At 50.7% G+C, this 17,422-nt stretch overlaps 2 protein-coding genes and 1 non-coding gene across 7 annotated transcripts in view; all 3 read right to left on the bottom strand.

Moving 5' to 3' along the window:
- Positions 1–55: 55 nt before the first annotated feature.
- NOP2 (NOP2 nucleolar protein) lies at positions 56–8,794 on the bottom strand. Its single transcript, XM_052640856.1, has 16 exons — positions 8,730–8,794; positions 8,357–8,466; positions 6,902–6,947; positions 6,636–6,724; positions 6,222–6,457; positions 5,244–5,299; positions 4,963–5,120; positions 4,649–4,848; positions 4,413–4,502; positions 3,558–3,645; positions 3,341–3,481; positions 2,707–2,846; positions 2,490–2,579; positions 2,249–2,371; positions 1,916–2,144; positions 56–815 (listed from the first exon to the last, which is right to left on the bottom strand). Exons 2-16 carry the CDS (start codon positions 8,460–8,462, stop codon positions 145–147), a joined length of 2,463 nt encoding a protein of 820 aa, XP_052496816.1. The 5' UTR covers positions 8,463–8,466; positions 8,730–8,794; the 3' UTR covers positions 56–144.
- An 873-nt stretch (positions 8,795–9,667) lies between these two features.
- The window catches only part of CHD4 (chromodomain helicase DNA binding protein 4), a 29,502-nt gene continuing 21,747 nt past the window's right edge, over positions 9,668–17,422 (bottom strand). For all 5 annotated transcript variants that reach the window (XM_052640851.1, XM_052640852.1, XM_052640853.1 and 2 more), the window contains 10 exons: positions 17,196–17,361; positions 16,843–16,940; positions 16,606–16,735; positions 16,280–16,351; positions 15,669–15,806; positions 15,318–15,426; positions 15,071–15,203; positions 11,287–11,482; positions 10,429–10,592; positions 9,668–10,245 (listed from right to left, as the gene is read on the bottom strand). In XM_052640851.1, the coding sequence (XP_052496811.1) occupies positions 10,228–10,245; positions 10,429–10,592; positions 11,287–11,482; positions 15,071–15,203; positions 15,318–15,426; positions 15,669–15,806; positions 16,280–16,351; positions 16,606–16,735; positions 16,843–16,940; positions 17,196–17,361 (1,224 nt within the window). In that variant the 3' untranslated portion in view covers positions 9,668–10,227. The remainder of the gene's footprint in view (positions 10,246–10,428; positions 10,593–11,286; positions 11,483–15,070; positions 15,204–15,317; positions 15,427–15,668; positions 15,807–16,279; positions 16,352–16,605; positions 16,736–16,842; positions 16,941–17,195; positions 17,362–17,422) is intronic.
- On the bottom strand, positions 17,022–17,159 carry LOC128049167 (small Cajal body-specific RNA 11). Its single transcript, XR_008199529.1, has one exon. It is a non-coding gene; the product is annotated as a small Cajal body-specific RNA 11 (non-coding RNA).

Raw genomic sequence — 17,422 nt, 5'->3', positions numbered from 1 at the left:
TCTTTTAAGCAGCAAAGCCAGTACCCACCCCCAAAAAACACACAGTGGCCAGGGACTGTAAAACATGTATTAAATTTCACATCCATGGTTGGGAAGCCATCCTCACAGAGGAGAATTCCAGCCCTGCAACAATGGCAGTCTAATTCAACCATCCACTGAAGTCAGCGCAGGCTGGAGGCTGCCTCTGGACTGAGATTTTCTCCTCTTTGCTGGCGGGGGCCGGCTGGAACTGCGGGAGGACACGGTGGGAGTCTTAAGTCCCTTGGGGATGCCATCCCGTTTCTGGAAGGCAGCTTTCTTGAAAGGTTGCTCTGCCACCTGATGCTTAGCCTTCTCAGCCCCTGTGGTGTTTCCAAAGGGCTGGTCACGGTCCTTAGGCTTGGGTGTGGCCTGGGTCTTGGAGAGGGATGGTGCTGTGGGCAAGTCTGTGTCCATGGTCTTGGGAGGAGCACGCTGCTTCCGGAAGGCAGCTTTCCTGGAGGACTGCAGTTTGGGTGACTGTTGCTTTAGCTTCCCAGCCTCCTTCGGTTCCCTGACCACTGCTGCTGTTTCGGGCGGCTGACTACTGTCCTGGAGCTTGGAGGACGTCTGGGCCTTTGTGACAGCAGACACAGTGGACAATTCTGTGTCCATCCCTTTGGAGATGCCATTCTGCTTCTGGAAGGAAGACTTCTTGGGATGCTGCTGTTTCTGCAGCCGTTGCTTTGCCTGACCAGCCTTCTTGGTAGACGGGCTGCCACTCTCAGACTTGGGGGTCACCTGCCCATTCATGTTGGGCAAGTCTGGGTTTGTGGGGGTGGATGTCGCAGTATTTCCTGTGGTTAAAATTAAACAGTTTGAGAAATAAGGCCTCATCACTGGGTCATGATCATCAGTGGAGCAGAAAAAGCAGAGATATTAAAGTAAGGAGACTTCCTGGGTGCCACCTCCTGGCCAAGTGTCCCACACAACAGGGGCAGTACCTAGGAGCAGATCACCTAGATTCAGATTACTTAGTTTCACCTAGCCTCTACTCAAGTCGTATTTGCAATCTGTAATAAAGAGAAGATACCATTACCCATCCATGGGCCAAAAGGTTTTCAGAGGAAGCTGTGTCCCTTGGGGGCCAGCAGGAGGTGAATCCTGAACAAACTTGAAGCACTGGGCTTCTTCTTTAATCAGAAAAGATGTTTTCTTCCATGCAGCTTTTGATGAGATGCAGACAAATAAGGCACACAGAGTAACTAAAAACAAGCTAGTCTTCATGAGTGAAGACTGACATAGTCAATATGTATCTTTTAAGTTACAGCAAAAAATATATATATATAGGGTACTTTGCTGCTTCTTGAAGAGATGTGTTAACATTCAAATGTGACTCATGTTAAGAGGCATTGTTTATAGAGAAAAGTCACCAAGTTTGTGTGCAAAGAAGTCCACCTCTCCCTCGTGCAACTAAGCCTAGGGTGACATCCCAGGAGGCAGAGCCCTCAGGTTTCAGAAAACCCCATCCTGGCCTTTACGGCCCAGTCCAAACGCCCCAGGACAGCCAAGAAAACCATCTGCAATTAGTGAGACTGCAAAGAACTGATGTTCTGAGGAGTCCTGCGCCAGCCCAGTGCTGAGGCTGAGATCTGTTACCAGGAAGGCCACCCCCGGCCAAGAAACCACACCCCTGCTGGAGAGCATTCGCTGCTGACAACTGCAGCCACCTGGCACAACTGAGCAAAGGGCTCGATCCACACAAACCCTTTAACATACCCAACTGGGGTTCAGGCCTGGGACCAGTTCTAGCTGGAATGAAAAGGATCTCTCACCCCAGCATTCAGGGGTAAGCTAGGGGGGCAAGGACCACCCTTCCCTGCAGCCACACTCCAAGGCCTCTGGAGGGGGAAAGAGCAAAGGTGGAGATGAAGAGAGCAAAAAGCAGATCACTTACCCGTTTGGGACTGGGGGATAGAATTGGAGAATTTCTTGAACTTAGCAATAAAGAAGCCATCCATGTTGTGGGTGTGAGGGTAGAAGCGGCGGGTGGAGCGCAGCGTGGGGTGGAAGCGCCTTTCCCGGAAGCGGGTGAAGCCCTCCTGGCCGAAGTCCAGGCCAGTGGGCACCAGGCGCACGTTTCTCTTTTTCAGGGCGTAGTCCACCACCCACTCATTCTCCTCCACCTGACGTGTAGGGGAGACGGAAGGAAAGCAGAGCTGGAGTTGAAGGGGCGCTGAGGGCATGACAGCCCCAGGCTAGCTCCCTCCCGCGCCCCAACACGCCTCACCATGATGGAGCAGGTGCAGTAGACGAGGTAGCCCCCCGTTTTGGAGCTGGCGTTGACAGAATCAATAGCACTCAGGAGCAGCTCCTTCTGCAGGTGGGCACAGCGTAGGATGTCCTTCTCGTCCTGCCCCCAAGACGGAGAGACCCAGGCATTGGAATCCCAACAGGGGGCTTTGGGAAGAGAGTGCTGCTGGCTGCCCGGGGGGGGGCCCCTCCCCCAGGTGGTCCCCCACCCCCTGCACCTTGTTCGTCTTCACGGCAGGGTCCTTGGAGATGACCCCGGTGCCACTGCAGGGAGCATCCAGCAGGACTCGATCAAAGCCGCCCACCACCTGGGGAAAGGGGAGGTGAAGAGGATATTTTGGGGCAATGGAACTATACTGTGAGCTTCTCAGGGGCAAGTCTCAACATCCTGAGGTCAGGAAGTGGGGGAGGAGAGACGCCCAGTGGGAGCCCCACCTTGGGGAACTGGCGCCCATCGTAGTGGCTGATGATGGCATTGGTGACCCCCAGCCGGTGCAGGTTGCCCACCACACTCTTGAGCCGCTCGGCATTGGCATCGTTGGCGAGGATCACCCCTGTGTTCTTCATGAGCTGGGCTGAAGGGAGAAGGGCACGGGGCTCAGCTGCAGCTTTTCTGCCTCCACACCTGCTGGGCTTCCCCTCCCCCTGTCGGCGAAGCCTCAGCCCTTCCCCAGGAAGCCATGTTCCCCGCTGTCGACCCAGTCTGTGCTGGGCCCTGTGATGAGCAAACCTGCCAGGGTGGTTTTTCCATTGTTACTCAGCAGCCTCAGTTATTCTTCCAAGTTTAATTAAGTGGCTACAACTAACTGTATGTAAGGGTTACTTGTGCACACAAATGTAACTTTCACAATCCAAGCAAGACATAAAGGCCAACCCGTGCACCATTACCTCAGCCTTCTACAGAGGACCACAGAGAACCAAGACCTTGCCCAAGGTCACGTGGGCAGGAAAAGGCACCGTGGGGCTAGAACTGGGCCGCCTGGGGCTGTTTCTTGAGTGCCCTCAAGTCACTGACCCCACCCCCTGCTTCCTAAGGATGGGTCCTCGCCCTGCCGGCCCCTCCTCTTACCTATGTAGCTGGTCTTTCCTCCAGGGGCACAGCACATGTCCAGGATCCGCTCGTGTTCCTGGGGTGCCAAGGCCATGACAGGCAACATGCTGGAGGCCCCCTGCAGCATATAGTGCCCGGCCAGGTACTCAGGCGTGGCCCCTGTGGAGGAGAGCCTGCAGGTGACGCGCTGGAACGAGGGCAGGGGTGGAAGGGCTCTGGGGCGGGGCGCACTCACCAATGGGCACCGAAGAGTCATACACCACAAGTCCTGTCTTGGACCACTTGCCCAGGGGGTCCAGATTAACTCCACGATTGATGAGTGCCTAAAGGTTAAGACGGATGAAGGTTTTAGAACCTTGAAGTCAAGGCTCTGACAGAGGCTGGAGATGTGAAGGTATGGCCATGTCAGAGGCCTGTGGCACCACAGCCCTAGAGCTCAGTCAGGATGCAGTCGGCACAGATGGGAGAAATGAGCGGTGTCTCCCCTCCCTCCCCGTGTCTCCTCTTCCTGGGCCTCAGGTTCTAACTCGAGGTCTGAACTCCATTCCCATGGAGCAAACTGCCAGCTCCTACTCTTTCATCTCGTGGAAGCAGAACCCAATTTTCCAAGCGCCTCAGCACCCTTGCCATCAGTTGAACACTACTGGTGACAGCACTTTAAAGACAGCTGTCGGGTTACCTAGCGCCAGAAGACACGCCACACACAGGGCCACACCACTGCCTCTAGACCCCAGGTTTTTAACCTGGAACCCTTGGAAACGATGAGCTTCAAATACTGCTTGGGCCTGCGTGTCCTGTCTTTTCCTGCAGGCAGGAATCACGGTCTCACCAGCTTCCCCATGACTGATGAGACAGACAACTCCACCCGTCTCTCTGTGAGGCAGCACTTCCATCACTGCCCAGTCACAGGGAGCAGAGGCTGAGGGGACGAACTTCCCACTCCACAGGGGTCCTCGGCCCTGAGCCGGCAGGTTGACCCAGCTTGGCACCAGGCCTGCCAAAGTTCGCCCCCTGGATTGTGGCCGTAAATGCTAAGGGTGGCATGCAGGAGTCTCTGGGCGCACAGAAGTTACTGCCTCCCACCTCTCACCTGAGCAAGGTCCCGGCGCCGGGTCTTCAAGGTGTTGGTCCTGAGGGTGATGGGCCGAGGCACCTCGTTGGCTTCCAGGAACTCCACCAGCTGGGACAGAGGACAGTGGGAGGAGGGAGTCGGGCTGGCTGAGGGGCTCCACCAGGAGAGCAGAGGGCCAGAAGGCCAGCTATCTCCTTACATGGGGGAACAGGAAGGAAACGCAGGAACAGCATCAGGGACGAACGAGTGGGTACCTCGGACAGAGGGAAGAGGTCCATGAGCTTGCCCAGCAGGAAGTCGCCATATGAGTAGTAAGTGGCCAGGTCCTTGCGAAGCCGCTGTAGGTATTCTGAGCGAGACCGACCCTCCTCCCTCTGAGTCCCGAAGTCACGCAGCACACCCACTATATCCTGGATGCGTTTGTGAACACGCTGCAAGTCTGGAGCTTGGGTATGTGGGCCCATTAAGGAACTGTTTCCGGGTGTGTGTGTAATGGGGAGGGGGGATGGCAGGCCTGGAAACCCCTTCTCACAAACACATCCCCCCACACCCTGCTCTGGAAGGATATCCTGCTCCATCTCCCCAGCAGGGGGCAGCAAAGGCTCCTCCTCATCCACATTGATCTGCAGGCCCCCTTCCGACTCCTCGTCCTCTCTGGGGCCTGACTCTGCAGACACCTGCTCCTCTTCCTCCTCTTTGTCAGTCTCCTCCTCGCTCCACTGGTCCCTGCACACAGGTCCAGGAGCAGGGTGGCTCACAGATCGAAGCCGACACCTCCTCCTTCCTTGAGCTTTCCTCCTCCCCAGCTGCTGCCTACGCTCCACCCGAAGAAGAGTTTCCACAACTCACCCAGCAACCGCTTCCTGGGCCTTCTGCTTTCGAGCAGCCCTTTCAATGGGCAACAACTGAAAAGAGAGACAAGTGGCTGGAGGTGCAAAGCCGATGCACCCACCAGCCCACAGAACACCTCCCACCTGTTTCTTTCCTAAATACAAACGTAAGTCTTGCTCCCAGAAAGAAATACAGATTCTACAAAAGTGACTGTATGCTTGGCACGATATTTACCATTGTTGAAATAAAACGAGAAATTCAAAGCGTTCATTATATTGGTCTTCCCACACCATACCATATACAGGGTGGGGACGAAAACTGCCCTGAGGGTGCCCGTTTCGCCGTATTTCCCTACACACTTACTCTACGTCATTTTTCACAGTTAAAATCAGGATGCATTTTCAAGTTTGCCTCTTGCCTTTCTCATTCACAGTAAGAACACAAGCATTTTCACAGACATATTGGCCAAATGTTGATTTCACATATGAATGAACTTTAATTCACTTAAGTAAACCAGACATTTGGGAAGCTTCCAGACTTTTGGCATTATGGTCCACATGGACGGTGCCTGGAAACTTCAAAATGGTAGCTCTGTAGAGAGGAGGGGGATGTGGGTGAGGGGTGCAAGTGGACACTTGCACTGAATTTTGCTTGAACTTTTCTAATGACACAAATATATGAACTGTATAATACGTAATAACTCCTTATACTTTAACAAGTAAACCTCTGTCTACATTCTGGATCACATTCCTAAGGTGGAATTGCTGTATCAAAAGGAAAATCTCATGTTTCAAAGTACTCTATCCCTATGGCTCTTCTAAACTTGCACATGTGCCGAGAGGAGGTAATCGGTGCTCTGAAACAGTGATGGTACACCAAAGTCCCTTTTCTCTCCTCAGGCTTACCCTCATCACTGAGAGACAGTCAAAGCAATCTGGAAAGACTCTAATAAAAGGCAAGGATCGCTTCTGGGAGATCCAGAGGGATGGAGCCCACCTCTTCACCGTCATCCTCATCTTCGTCCTCTGAGTTGGAGCCAGCTCCATAATCATCTATCATATCGGCATCACTGTCCTCGGAGCCCCAGAGGTCCTCCTGGTTCACCACACTGTCCCCTTCAGAGTCTTCCTCCTCCTCCTCTGCACTGCTATGAGTTGGTGCCAGGCGCTTCTTGCCTCGAGCAATGTTAAATAAGGACAAGGCTTCCTTCTTACCAGGTGTCTGGACAGCTCCTGCAGAGACCCCAAAGGGTTTGCAGAATCCTAGACCGGTGGCAGCCACACACTGATAGAACCTGCCTTCCCTACGCCCGAGAATATCCTGTGGCTGTTCCTTTCAGGTCAGAAATGCTCAGCAAGTCCCTCCTTCCCCAGGACCCAGGGGAAGCACCCAGCTTTTATTTTCACTGACCTTTTGGTAGCTTCCCAGGCAACGGTTTGGCCCCAGGGGACTTAATCGTCTCAGGGGCTTCAGCAGAGCCCAACCTTCTCTTGGCTGCCCTAAAAACACATAAGAAGTGGAAAACGGAACACACCTCCAGGCTCTGCCACCTCCAAGAGTGGGGAAATGTGACAGTCCCCAACAGCCCTTCCCATCAGCTTGATCACATGGGATCACACGCTGAAAGACGAGCAGGACCGATTTAATCCGTGTAATCTAGGTCTGGACACACTCACCTCTTTCGAGCACGACTTGACAGCCTTTTAGAATTTTCATCACCACCTGTTTAAAAAACAAACAATCAGAATAGGAGATTACAGGAGAAACAACTAGGATACTAATTAAAGGGAGTAAACAGTAAGCCACTCCACTGTGCTCTGGGGGCTTCCCTGGTGGCTCAGACCATAAAGAATCCGGCGGCAATGCAGGAGACTCAGGCTCGATCCCTGAGTTGGGATGGGGAAGGCAATTGCAACCCACTCCAGTATTCTTGCCTGAAGGATCCCATGGACAGAGGAGCCTTGCGGGCTACAGTCCATAGGGTGACAGAGGATGACATGGCACACACACCACGTGCTCTCCCAGGAGCCGGCCAACAGATGCCAAGGAGACAAGCTCCGTCTGGTTGTTCACCAACCAAATCCAAACTGGGCCTCCCTCCAGACTGGTTTCAATGGCATCAGCACCATTCTGGTAACACAGATTCTTTCTTCTGCTCTTTCTTTTACTCTCAACTAATCAGTTACCAGGGCTTCCCTGGTGGCTCAGTGGCAAAGAATCCACCTGCCAATGCAACAGACACAAGTTCAATCCCTGGCTCCGTCCCCTAGCGAAGGATATGGCAACCCACTCCAGTATTCCTCCGTGGGAAATCCCATGGACAAAGGAGCCTGGCGGGCTACAGTCCATGCGGTCGCAAGAGTCAGACACACTGAGGCGACTAAACAATACAATCAGTTACCAACCACAGATTCCACAACTGCTGCCATTCATATATTCTCTAAATAACTTAACATTTAAATCTCAGCTCTTTGATAATTATCAATTACGGACAACTGATAATTGTCTGCCAGTTAAACTCTCAGCATCCACTTTCTAAGCAGCACCTCTCTCACAGGACACTGCGGTGATATGAGCCCAAAGGGTTCAACACAGTGTTGAGCACTTGCCAACACCTCAATTAATCACATCTTTTATACAAAGTTGCACATGAACTACCTGCCCCTTCTCCCCTCCCACCCTGTCTTCCCTGCAGTAGACAACCAAGTATTATGCAGGAACCAGATTTGTGGTTATCGTCTCCATCTCCTCCACAAGGCAGTTCACAGTGAGTGGACTGCCCCCTTCCCAACCTCCCTTTGCTACAGTGTCATCCATTTTTCCCAAAACCCAACTTCTTTACAGAATCTTTTTAAGCTCTCTTAACTCTATGGCTTGCCCCTTCCTGGGAACTCCCTCAACGTTGAATCACACCTGTCCTTGCATAGCTTCTTGTGTCCCTGCTGCATCTCCTCTAAGTTCTAAATGCTAATCAGAGTATTTCATTCATACTAGTCTTCTAGTAAATCATTACAACGTTCTGTTTGAAAGGAAAATGAACACATAGACCAAAAAAACGAAAGAGTTAAGATATAAAGGAAGAATAACGCAAAAGCGGGAGTATCAGGAGGGGAAACACGCCTGACTCTTACCTGCAGGCAAGAATTTGGCGAGTTCGGTCTCTGCACCTTTCTGTTTCCGGGCCTTTCGGCCCGGCCCGCGCTTCTCCTTCTTCGTAGGGTCCAATTTGCGCCCCATGGTCCTGGGGAACACAAAAACGGGAGATGGTAAACGTGCTGAAAGGGAAAGGCAGATCGCAGACGGTCAGGAAAGGGCAACGACTCCATCAGAACCTCGACTCAGCAGCCCCCTAGCCTCTCGAGGCCTAGCCAAACCTCCACTCCACGCTGAGCCCCAGGCCCTGGGACCCACGCGCCAGGTGCCCCTCCACACGTCCCAATCCAAGTCAGCGTCTCCCTCTCCCTCACCTGACTTAGTTCAGACGCGCCCGAAGCCTCGGCTCACCTGAAAGAGGAAGGCACGGAGTTCCACGTGCGGCTCGGCCAGATCAGACACCACCCCACGGAAACGTCTCGCGCAGGCGCACTGCGCGCCCCGAAGTCCCGCCTCTTCCGGCCTTGCGGTCCGATGAGGAAGCCGGAACACTTGCTCGCCGGGCCGGCGCGAAGCCGGGCAGGATTCCAGAGCGGACCGCTCCGCTCTCCCCGCTGGCGAAGGCGGTGCCCACGAGGCGTCTTCGACTTCCCCGCCCTCCACTACAGGCGTGGGCCTTTGGCCTCGTAGAGTTCATTTGGAAATACTGTACCCGGAAGCCGCCCCTTCCCCCTCGAACACCGGCGCCAGAGCTGCGCCCTCCGCCTGACATTGCCCCGAGATCGGCGGCCCCCACGCCTGTGACGCGGAAACCCTCTTCCTTGACCGCAGGACCCGCGCTGCCTCTCAGGTAAGAGTCCTCTCTGACCAGGTTCCCGTCTTGGACGTCGGGAGGAAGGCATCTCGTGTCCATATTTCACCCACGCAAGCTAACAGAAAAACTGACTTCAGCCTTCCTGCAAGTAAACACCAAGGTGGCGCTCAGCTGTTAAAAATACTGTTCCAGCCCTGGTTCCACCTTCACAACACTGCGAGGAAGATCTTTTCATTTTATGCATATTTCTACAGCTTGGAGAAGCCTGCTTCCGCACGCTCGCAGAGCCGGGAAGCCACGGATCAGCTTGTGAACCGCGGGTGGCGGGGCTTGGGGAAGGCGTCCTGCCCGGAACACGTGTACAGATGGGAGAGTCGATTCTTCCGTGGACTCTGATGATACAAGGAAACCCCTATTCTCCAATTACAGGTGTCCCAGAGCTCCCGTCACTCACTCACCCACCTGCACCTACACCCACACTGAACCAGAGCACTAAAATACAAGGAAACTTTTATTTTCAGTTTTCATCAAGAAATTTTTTTTTTTATGCTTTTGGTTCTTTTCCTTTTTTTTTTTTTTTTTCCCACTTTATTTCATTCTAGCCACTCAGGGGCTGGAGCCGCTGGGTTCCTGGTATTAAAAAGATGCCAACAGAGGTAGCTGTGTCTTGCCCAGGGGCCCGGCCCACTGTGAATACCCCCCAAAAAGGAGAAAGGAAAACACGAAATCAACCAACAAAATAAAACGGAAGGAGGAAGAAACTCAGATCATTTTCTTCAAGCCTGGCGGGAACCCACAACAGTTCGTGTGTAACAGACAGTGTTACAGTGGGGAGAAGCCAGGGCCCAGAAGGCCAGCCCGCCAGCTCCCTGCAGATGGCGCCGGCGCTACTGCTGCAGTCTCTCCAGCAGGAAGGGCACCACTGCCCCTCACTCCCTCCCCTCCCCTAGTGCTCCGGGGGCTGTTCCTCTACAACTTAGAAGATGGGGCAGAAGGAAGGAGAGGGTCTCTCGGGCCCCCACGGGAGAATCTGGGCAAGGGAAAGTGAGGAAGGTCACTGCTCAGCGGTGGAGGTGGTATCTTCCATCTGGGTCTTCACTGCTGCTGGGCTACCTATAGGAAGAGAAAGCCAAGGGAGTCAGAGTTCCGAGACCTCAGCAACCCACTAGATCCCAAGAGGACTCACTGGTAAGCCCACCCCGCTGCCCAGCCTGTGAAGCTAGGGACAAACAGCAAAGTTTCCAACTTCCAGAATGGCTCTGTTCAACAGCTGGCCAGAGGAAAATGGTCCTATACCTGCTGTGGAGGTGGTTCAGGCGCCCGGTTTGCCAGGCGACTGAGAATATTACGCTCTGACATCTGTAGCCTCACAGCAACTGGGGGGATTCGGGCAATAGTGGCTGGGAGTCGAGTCACATCAGCTTTCATGTCACTCAGCAGTTCTTCTAGCTGTTTCAGAACTGCATGGGGAGAAAAAGAGGCGGTGAGCCGTGGTGGTCAAGACCCAGGTCCGTCCTCCCATACGGGGACCATCCCTTCCCCCTAGTACTTCTCAGTGACCGAGTAACTGATGTGCTGGAATACTGTCATTTGTCACTGAGTCACCTGACCTGGCTCCACCACATATTCTTATTTCTCATGTTCCAGTTCCAGCTGCCCATGATTCTATGATTTTAAAGTCACCTGTCTCTTGATCTCTACTGTCTTATTTCCTCCACTTCTTGAATAGTTATTCGTTTCCTTTTCTCATCTTCTTTTGGAGCTCTCCCTTCTTCCTTTATACCAGCCTTCCTTCTGTCCTTTCACCCTCCACCCCCCTCACAGTGTCTTAACTTTAATCAGAAACTGAATGTTGAAAGGGGTCTAGAACTCGACAGGATATTAAATCACCTGAAATGACCTCTAAACTACCACAGATGAAACTATGTTATTCTGCTTTGTTTCCACCTCCAAGAACTTAAATGTTCGAGTTACGAGGCAAAGAACTACTGTCCTTGATTGCCTCTAAGATGTCAGCTGCCTGATGAGGAAGGCGAAGATCCCCAGCATACCCTAAGCTCCCAGACAAAGGGGGTGGAGGAGTAACTGTGTACTGGGGAGGGGCAGAGCAGGAAGGAGGCCAGGTCGGCAGGAGGCAGGGGAGCCACTGGCTACCTTTGTGCAGGACTGCATTAGCTGGCTTGTTTCCTGCCATGGACTCCTTGGACAGGTGCTGATGACTCTCTGCCAGACACTCCACCTCAGCAAAGCGGGTGTTTAGGGCCATGGAAGGGTGAGAAGGGTCCTCTGACATGTTGAGGTAAGCTGCCCGACGCAGCTGCTCTTCAATCACCAGGGCTTGTTCTAAGAGCTGGACAAGAGACAAAGAGGAGACGGCAATCAGACTGATGCTCACTCTGCTTGCTTCTGATGGGCCTCTCAGAACCTCACAGGTGGATGTTCCCTCCCCCTCCTCTGGCAGTCCAGCATTATACTCCTGCCTTTTTTTTACCCCTCTTTGGAGGTCTGTGTTTTTTAAAAGTTCTTCACTCTTACTGATTCACCCTTATACAAAAATGATATTCAATTTAGAATATAATGTATAAAGAATTCAAATCACAATTCCACCTCCAAAAGATACTGTTAATGTTAGAGGCTTTTCATTACATATGTTTTTTACAAAATTAGATTCTATATACGTATTTATATTACTTTCACTCAAAATTACATAGTAAGTGAAGTCACTCAGTTATGTCCGATTCTTTGCGACCCCATGGACTGTAGCCTACCAGGCTCCTCTGTCCATGGGATTTTCCAAGCAAGGGTACTAGAGTGGGTTGCCATTTCCTTCTCCAGAGGATCTTCCCGACCCAGGGATCAAACCTGGGTCTCCCACATTGCAGGCAGATGCTTTACTGTCTGAGCCACCAGGGAAGATAAGAATTACATAGTAAAACTCTTTATAAATAAAGTATGACTTTAAATGGTTGCATGGCAGTCATCCTTTGAATGTAACTACCCTATCACTTCCCTGGTGGCTCAGAGGTTAAAGCATCTGCCTGGAGTGCGGGAGAGCTGGGTTTGATCCCTGGGTTGGGAAGATCCCCTGGAGAAAGAAATGGCAACCCACTCCAGTACTCTTGCCTGGAGAATCCCATGAAGGGAGGAGCCTGGTAGGCTACAGTCCATGGGGTCACAAAGAGTCAGACACGACTGAGCGACTTCACGCTCACACGCTCACTTAAGTTGCTTTACTCTTTAAAAAATTATTCCTGTTGTTTCTTTTCTTTCACCTCCATATCTCACTCCCATTCCTTTTCTTCCTCAAATAGGCAATCCTTTTAATATATTTACTTTTTTGTGGGTTTTCTTGAAAATAATACTGTTTCATGTGTGTTTTCTAATTTACAGAATGTTTTTCTGTACACTATAAAATTCTGTTTCTTCCTTTCCTCACTACGTATCTTTTTAAAAGGTCCATTTATGTTATAGAAATGTATTTTGTCGCTTCTACCTGCTGCTGAATGATGTGATGTTAATCCACACTTTACCTACCCACACACCCAGTGTCGAATATCTCTGGCTGCCTCCAGACCCCACCACCAAAACTCATATTGCAACAAACACTTGACATGTTGCCTGATGAAGCTGTGTAAAAGGTCCTTTGAAACACATTCCAAGGGAAAGAATGTTGATACTTGAGTTACGAGGCTTGTTTTACTCAATGATCCTCTGGTTCTTAAAAAGAATGAATCCATTAAGAGATCAGGAAAAACGAGAGTATGAGAATAATGAGAATAATGGACTGTTGTTTCTTCCACGAGACCTGGCTACATCAAGGTCTACTAATTTATGCTCAGACAGACCAGACACCTACCTTCAACTTACATACCCTGTCTCCTTCACCAGCTCCCTCCCTCTTGCCCCAAACTATAAGCTTTCTCCAGAATCACCATTCTCCCAAGAGCTCTCTCACCTCCTAGCATCAGCCAGCCCCTCTATGCAAATGGGGTGGTGCTTCTCAAACCTGTACCTCAGGCACCAACTGTTCTGTTCCCACTTGTGCATGGCTGATCACTTTGATCCCACTTGTTGATGGTGCTGGGCTATTTACTTCTCAATAACACCAAAAGACTTGTCTAGAATGGAACTCACTCTTTTCTACAGACTGCTTGCTCTCCTCACTTCTCTGATCTGCCGATTATAATTTAACTTTCTCAGCAACTCAGACTCAAAACCTCAGTTAAGAGTCTCACTCCTTTGGATCTCAAATCCAGTCAAGTAAGTCAGAGGTCAGCAAACTATGGCCTGTGGGCCGAATCTGGGCCACTACCCATTTGTGGATGACCCAAGAACTGAGAATGGGTTTTTGGCTTTTAAATGGTTGAAAAAAAATCAAAGTAATAGTTTGTAACATTTCATATAAATTATACGAAATTCATATTTTAGCATCAATAAATAAAAGTTTTACTGCAACACATTCATACTTACTGGTTTATCACATATGGCTGCTTGCATTTCACTAGAGTTTGTCTTACAAAGGAACCTGAAATACTCTGGCCCCTTAACAGAAAAAACCTGCTGACCCCACAGTTAATCAATAAATCCTAAAAATTCGTCTAGTGTTTAATTTCCTTTATCTCATCCTTTTCCACAGCCAGTATAAGAGCTGAGCCCTTACTACCTCAGGAGTATAGAGTAGTTCTGTAATCTCATGAAATATTCTATTTCAGTTTCCCTTGGTTGTATCAAAACCCTTCACAAACTCTCAATAGCTACCCATGAACTGTAAAGGTTAAGTCAGGCCTCCAGGCTTACCTCTCCAACCTACCTCCTACCACCATCAAGATGAGTGTCTTCTACACCCCACCTGGACTATTTGCTGTTTCCAAACACCCTACCTAAAGCTCTACAGCCTGTATACCCAACCTAACCCTTTCGATCATAAGGCCTCCTGTTTCTTATCTATCCAACAATCTCTGTTACTTCCTTCCAAGGGGATTTCTCTGGTAGTCCAGTGGTTACAACTCTGCTTTCCAAGGCAAGGGGTGCAGGTTATATCCCTGGTTATGGAACTAAGATCCCACATGCCTCCTAGCCAAACGACCAAAACATAAAACAAGCAATATTATAACAAATTCAGTAAGACTTTAAAAATGGTCATTAAAAAAAGAAAAAAATCTAATAAATTGTAGGAAAAAACTTCCATTCCAGTGCCATCTTCTCCCTGAAGCATCTGTGAGCGCTCCCCACATTCCCTCTGGAGAACTTTATGGATTTAGCAGTCTCCGTCACAACACTTAGACTGACATGCACTTGACCACACATTTGCCGCTACTTTAAACTGAAAGCTTGAGAACAGGCACCAGGCCTGTCCCTGTGTCACCTGCTACTTGGCACACGACGTTGGAAGGCTCACTGGTATGCACTCCTCATTCCCCAATTATAATACTTAGCTTGAGATTCACGTGCCTTGTCTCTGCACAAGGTGCCCTCAATACGATTTGCTGCATTCCTGACAAAGATGTCCCTTCAGTCCTGGGCGTATTAGCCCCAGCATTTCTAAAAATGGGGATCTACATCTCTGCATCTCCCCACCCTTCATCTCCACAGACTCAGGAAAAAGTATGACCAGTCCACTGACAGCCCCACCTCCTTACAGTCAGTTCAATCACACTTGTGTCTTTCCTGAATACTCCAACCTGCAGAGGTCCCTAGCACACCCACGGTGCTGGTCTCTGTCATTTGTCAGGCAGTCATCTTCAGCCATTAAGTAACTGCTTACTTTTCAAGTCTATCTGTCTTGATACTTGGGAGCAAAGCCATTCACAGGATACACAGTTAAGTACCCAGGACAACATAATATACAGTATGGCTGAATGACCAGACTTCCTCTGCAGTCCCTTCTGCACTCTAAAGGCCATCCCATCAAGCCTGTATTCCTCCCATTCCTGCTCACCTTGAACCTTCGGGCTAGAAACTTATTCTTGATCTCTAAGAAATTGCCACGGTTCATTTCCCCCTTGAAAGGTTCGTTGAGGATGGCATAGCGTGGGTCATTCTGGATGTCCTGCCAACGGGCATAGCCATGGCTGTTGGAAAATTAATCGTTCAGGAAAAATGAAACAAGGGAAAGAAAGAACGTCCAACTGTGAAACCGGCAGAAATCCCACCAGAACCTTGGATCGGACTCAGGCAAAGGATACTTTATGATGCCAGCCAGTAGCCAGTAGTCATGGCGTCGGTGCCAGATCTCATAAGTCTTCTTGGTGACGGTGGCTGCCCGCTCCTCATTCTGCCACAGGGAGTGCAGCTCTGAAGAGAGGTACGGGGAAGGGGGTAGTAGAAACACAAAGGCAGACACCACTGAGGATTCAGCTACTCACTCCTGACCCCAGATACCAACTTACTGTGCCTTTGGCTTTGTAACAGGGACCCCAGAGAAGTGTGCCGTAGGCCTGGCATTCCCTCTAGGAGAGCTAAAGTCTCCGTACCTTGGTTTCTGACAAGAACCCTAATTTCACCTTGAATCTTTCCAGTTGGCCCTTTTTTCATACCAGTAAAACCACCATCTGCGATGTTGAACATGAAACGCTGTTTAATATTTTTCTTCTGCTTCTCATCATTCAGGTCCTTCGGGGTCTCTCCATTCTGAAGCATCACCTCTTTTTTCTCCTCTTCTTCTTTCTTCTCTTCTACAGAACAGGCAGAAGAGAAATGTCAGCTCTAGGCAGAAGACAGCACCACGGCCCTTACCTGTACATATAGCACCGTGTGCTACGACACCACCCATCTACCTCCACCCTTTCTCCATGTGTTTTTATATTTATATAAATATTTATTTGGCTGCGCTGTGTCTTAGTTGCAGCATGTGGGCTCTAGTTCTCTGACCAGGGATCAAACCTGGGCCCCGTGCGTTGGGAGAGCAGTCTTCACCACTCGACCATCAGGGAAGTCCCCACGTATAACTGTTTCTTAAACCCACAAAAAGGTGCCACCAACCGCTGACCGTCACAGGAGGGGAGGGGGGGAGTCTTTTAGCTTGGGATAAAATGATTATATCAGTATTGATAGGGAGCCTGTGGGTGGAGGACTGTCTGGGAGACAAAGTTCTTCCTTTCAGAAATAGAGTCCTTTTACAGTACAGTCGGCTTCTCCATACACCCACCTTTGTCCTCCACCACGATGGGAGTCAGATCGACTGCTGCCTTCTCCTCCACCTTCTCCACATCAGCATTACCTGGGGGGAACAGACGGCATTGAGAACATATCTAAAGAAGAGTGCTCCCCACCTCTGTTAGATCTGAAATAGTCGTAAACCAAATCTTAATGATTAAAAGTCATAAAAGATGTCCTGAGGGAGAAAAAAGCCCACAGTTAAACTCCGGGGTGAAAGAGTCTTGCGTGTGTCAGTTCCTCTGGACTGCCTCTAGCCGGGCTACAAGTTGAAGTCCTTTGGTTCGCAGAGTCTGCAGGGCACGCAGATGGACATACCTTTGGGATCTGTCTCCATTGCTTCCTCTGTTCTCTCTTTGACCTCTGCCTTTTCCACTTTCTCCTCTCCCTCAGGAGGCTCCACTGAGACTTTCTCCTCCTCTGAGGCAGGGGCAGGGGGCTGTGCACACTTCAAAAGAGAGAAAACAGAGGTTGAATGAAGCAGACGGGCCAGCCCCCCAGAGGGAGAATGGGCCAATCCCGCGGCCTCCAGTGTGGCGTCTGTCACCCTCTCACCTCGACGGCGGCCTCAGGGGGTGCAGACTTCACCTCCTTCTCTGCCTCTGCACTCTCTTCTTCTTTGAGGTTATTCTCCTCTACTTTAATCCCATCCTCTGCAGGCCAACAATAGACATTAATTAAGAGGGTCCCAGATCACAGAGAAGGTCATGCCTTCTCAATCTGTCTCATCTTAAACTGTCCTCTCGTGCCTTTAAGAGCCAGCCCTATTCTCAGGACGGCCCTCCTAAACTGAGAGGGAGCTTGCTGTGCGTCCTGCCAGAGTCCCCTGAGAACTGAGCACAGGGGAGCAGAAAAACCACAGGCCAGGACAAGAAGAGGACAGAGGACCACTGCCCAGGAGCACTCACCGGCAGGCGGGGCAGGAGCTGGAGTATTAGGCTGTGTGTCCCCAGGAGTGGAGGGGGTAGGAGTCTTTGGGGAAGGTGACCCTGGCTGGGACATCTTCTTATTTTCCTCTACTTCTGCAAGTTCAGGCATGCTCCAGCGCCCGTTAACATGTTCAAACTCCTGAACCTACAGCAATGGGACAAGAGGCTGAAGACCCAAGTCCAACTAGGCTCCTTCCCTGCTGGCT

This window comes from Budorcas taxicolor, chromosome 5 (assembly GCF_023091745.1).
Source record: "Budorcas taxicolor isolate Tak-1 chromosome 5, Takin1.1, whole genome shotgun sequence".
Classification (NCBI taxonomy): Eukaryota; Metazoa; Chordata; class Mammalia; order Artiodactyla; family Bovidae; genus Budorcas; species Budorcas taxicolor.
Note: the sequence above shows the minus strand (reverse complement) of the source record. Positions and strands in the feature narration are given on the sequence as shown.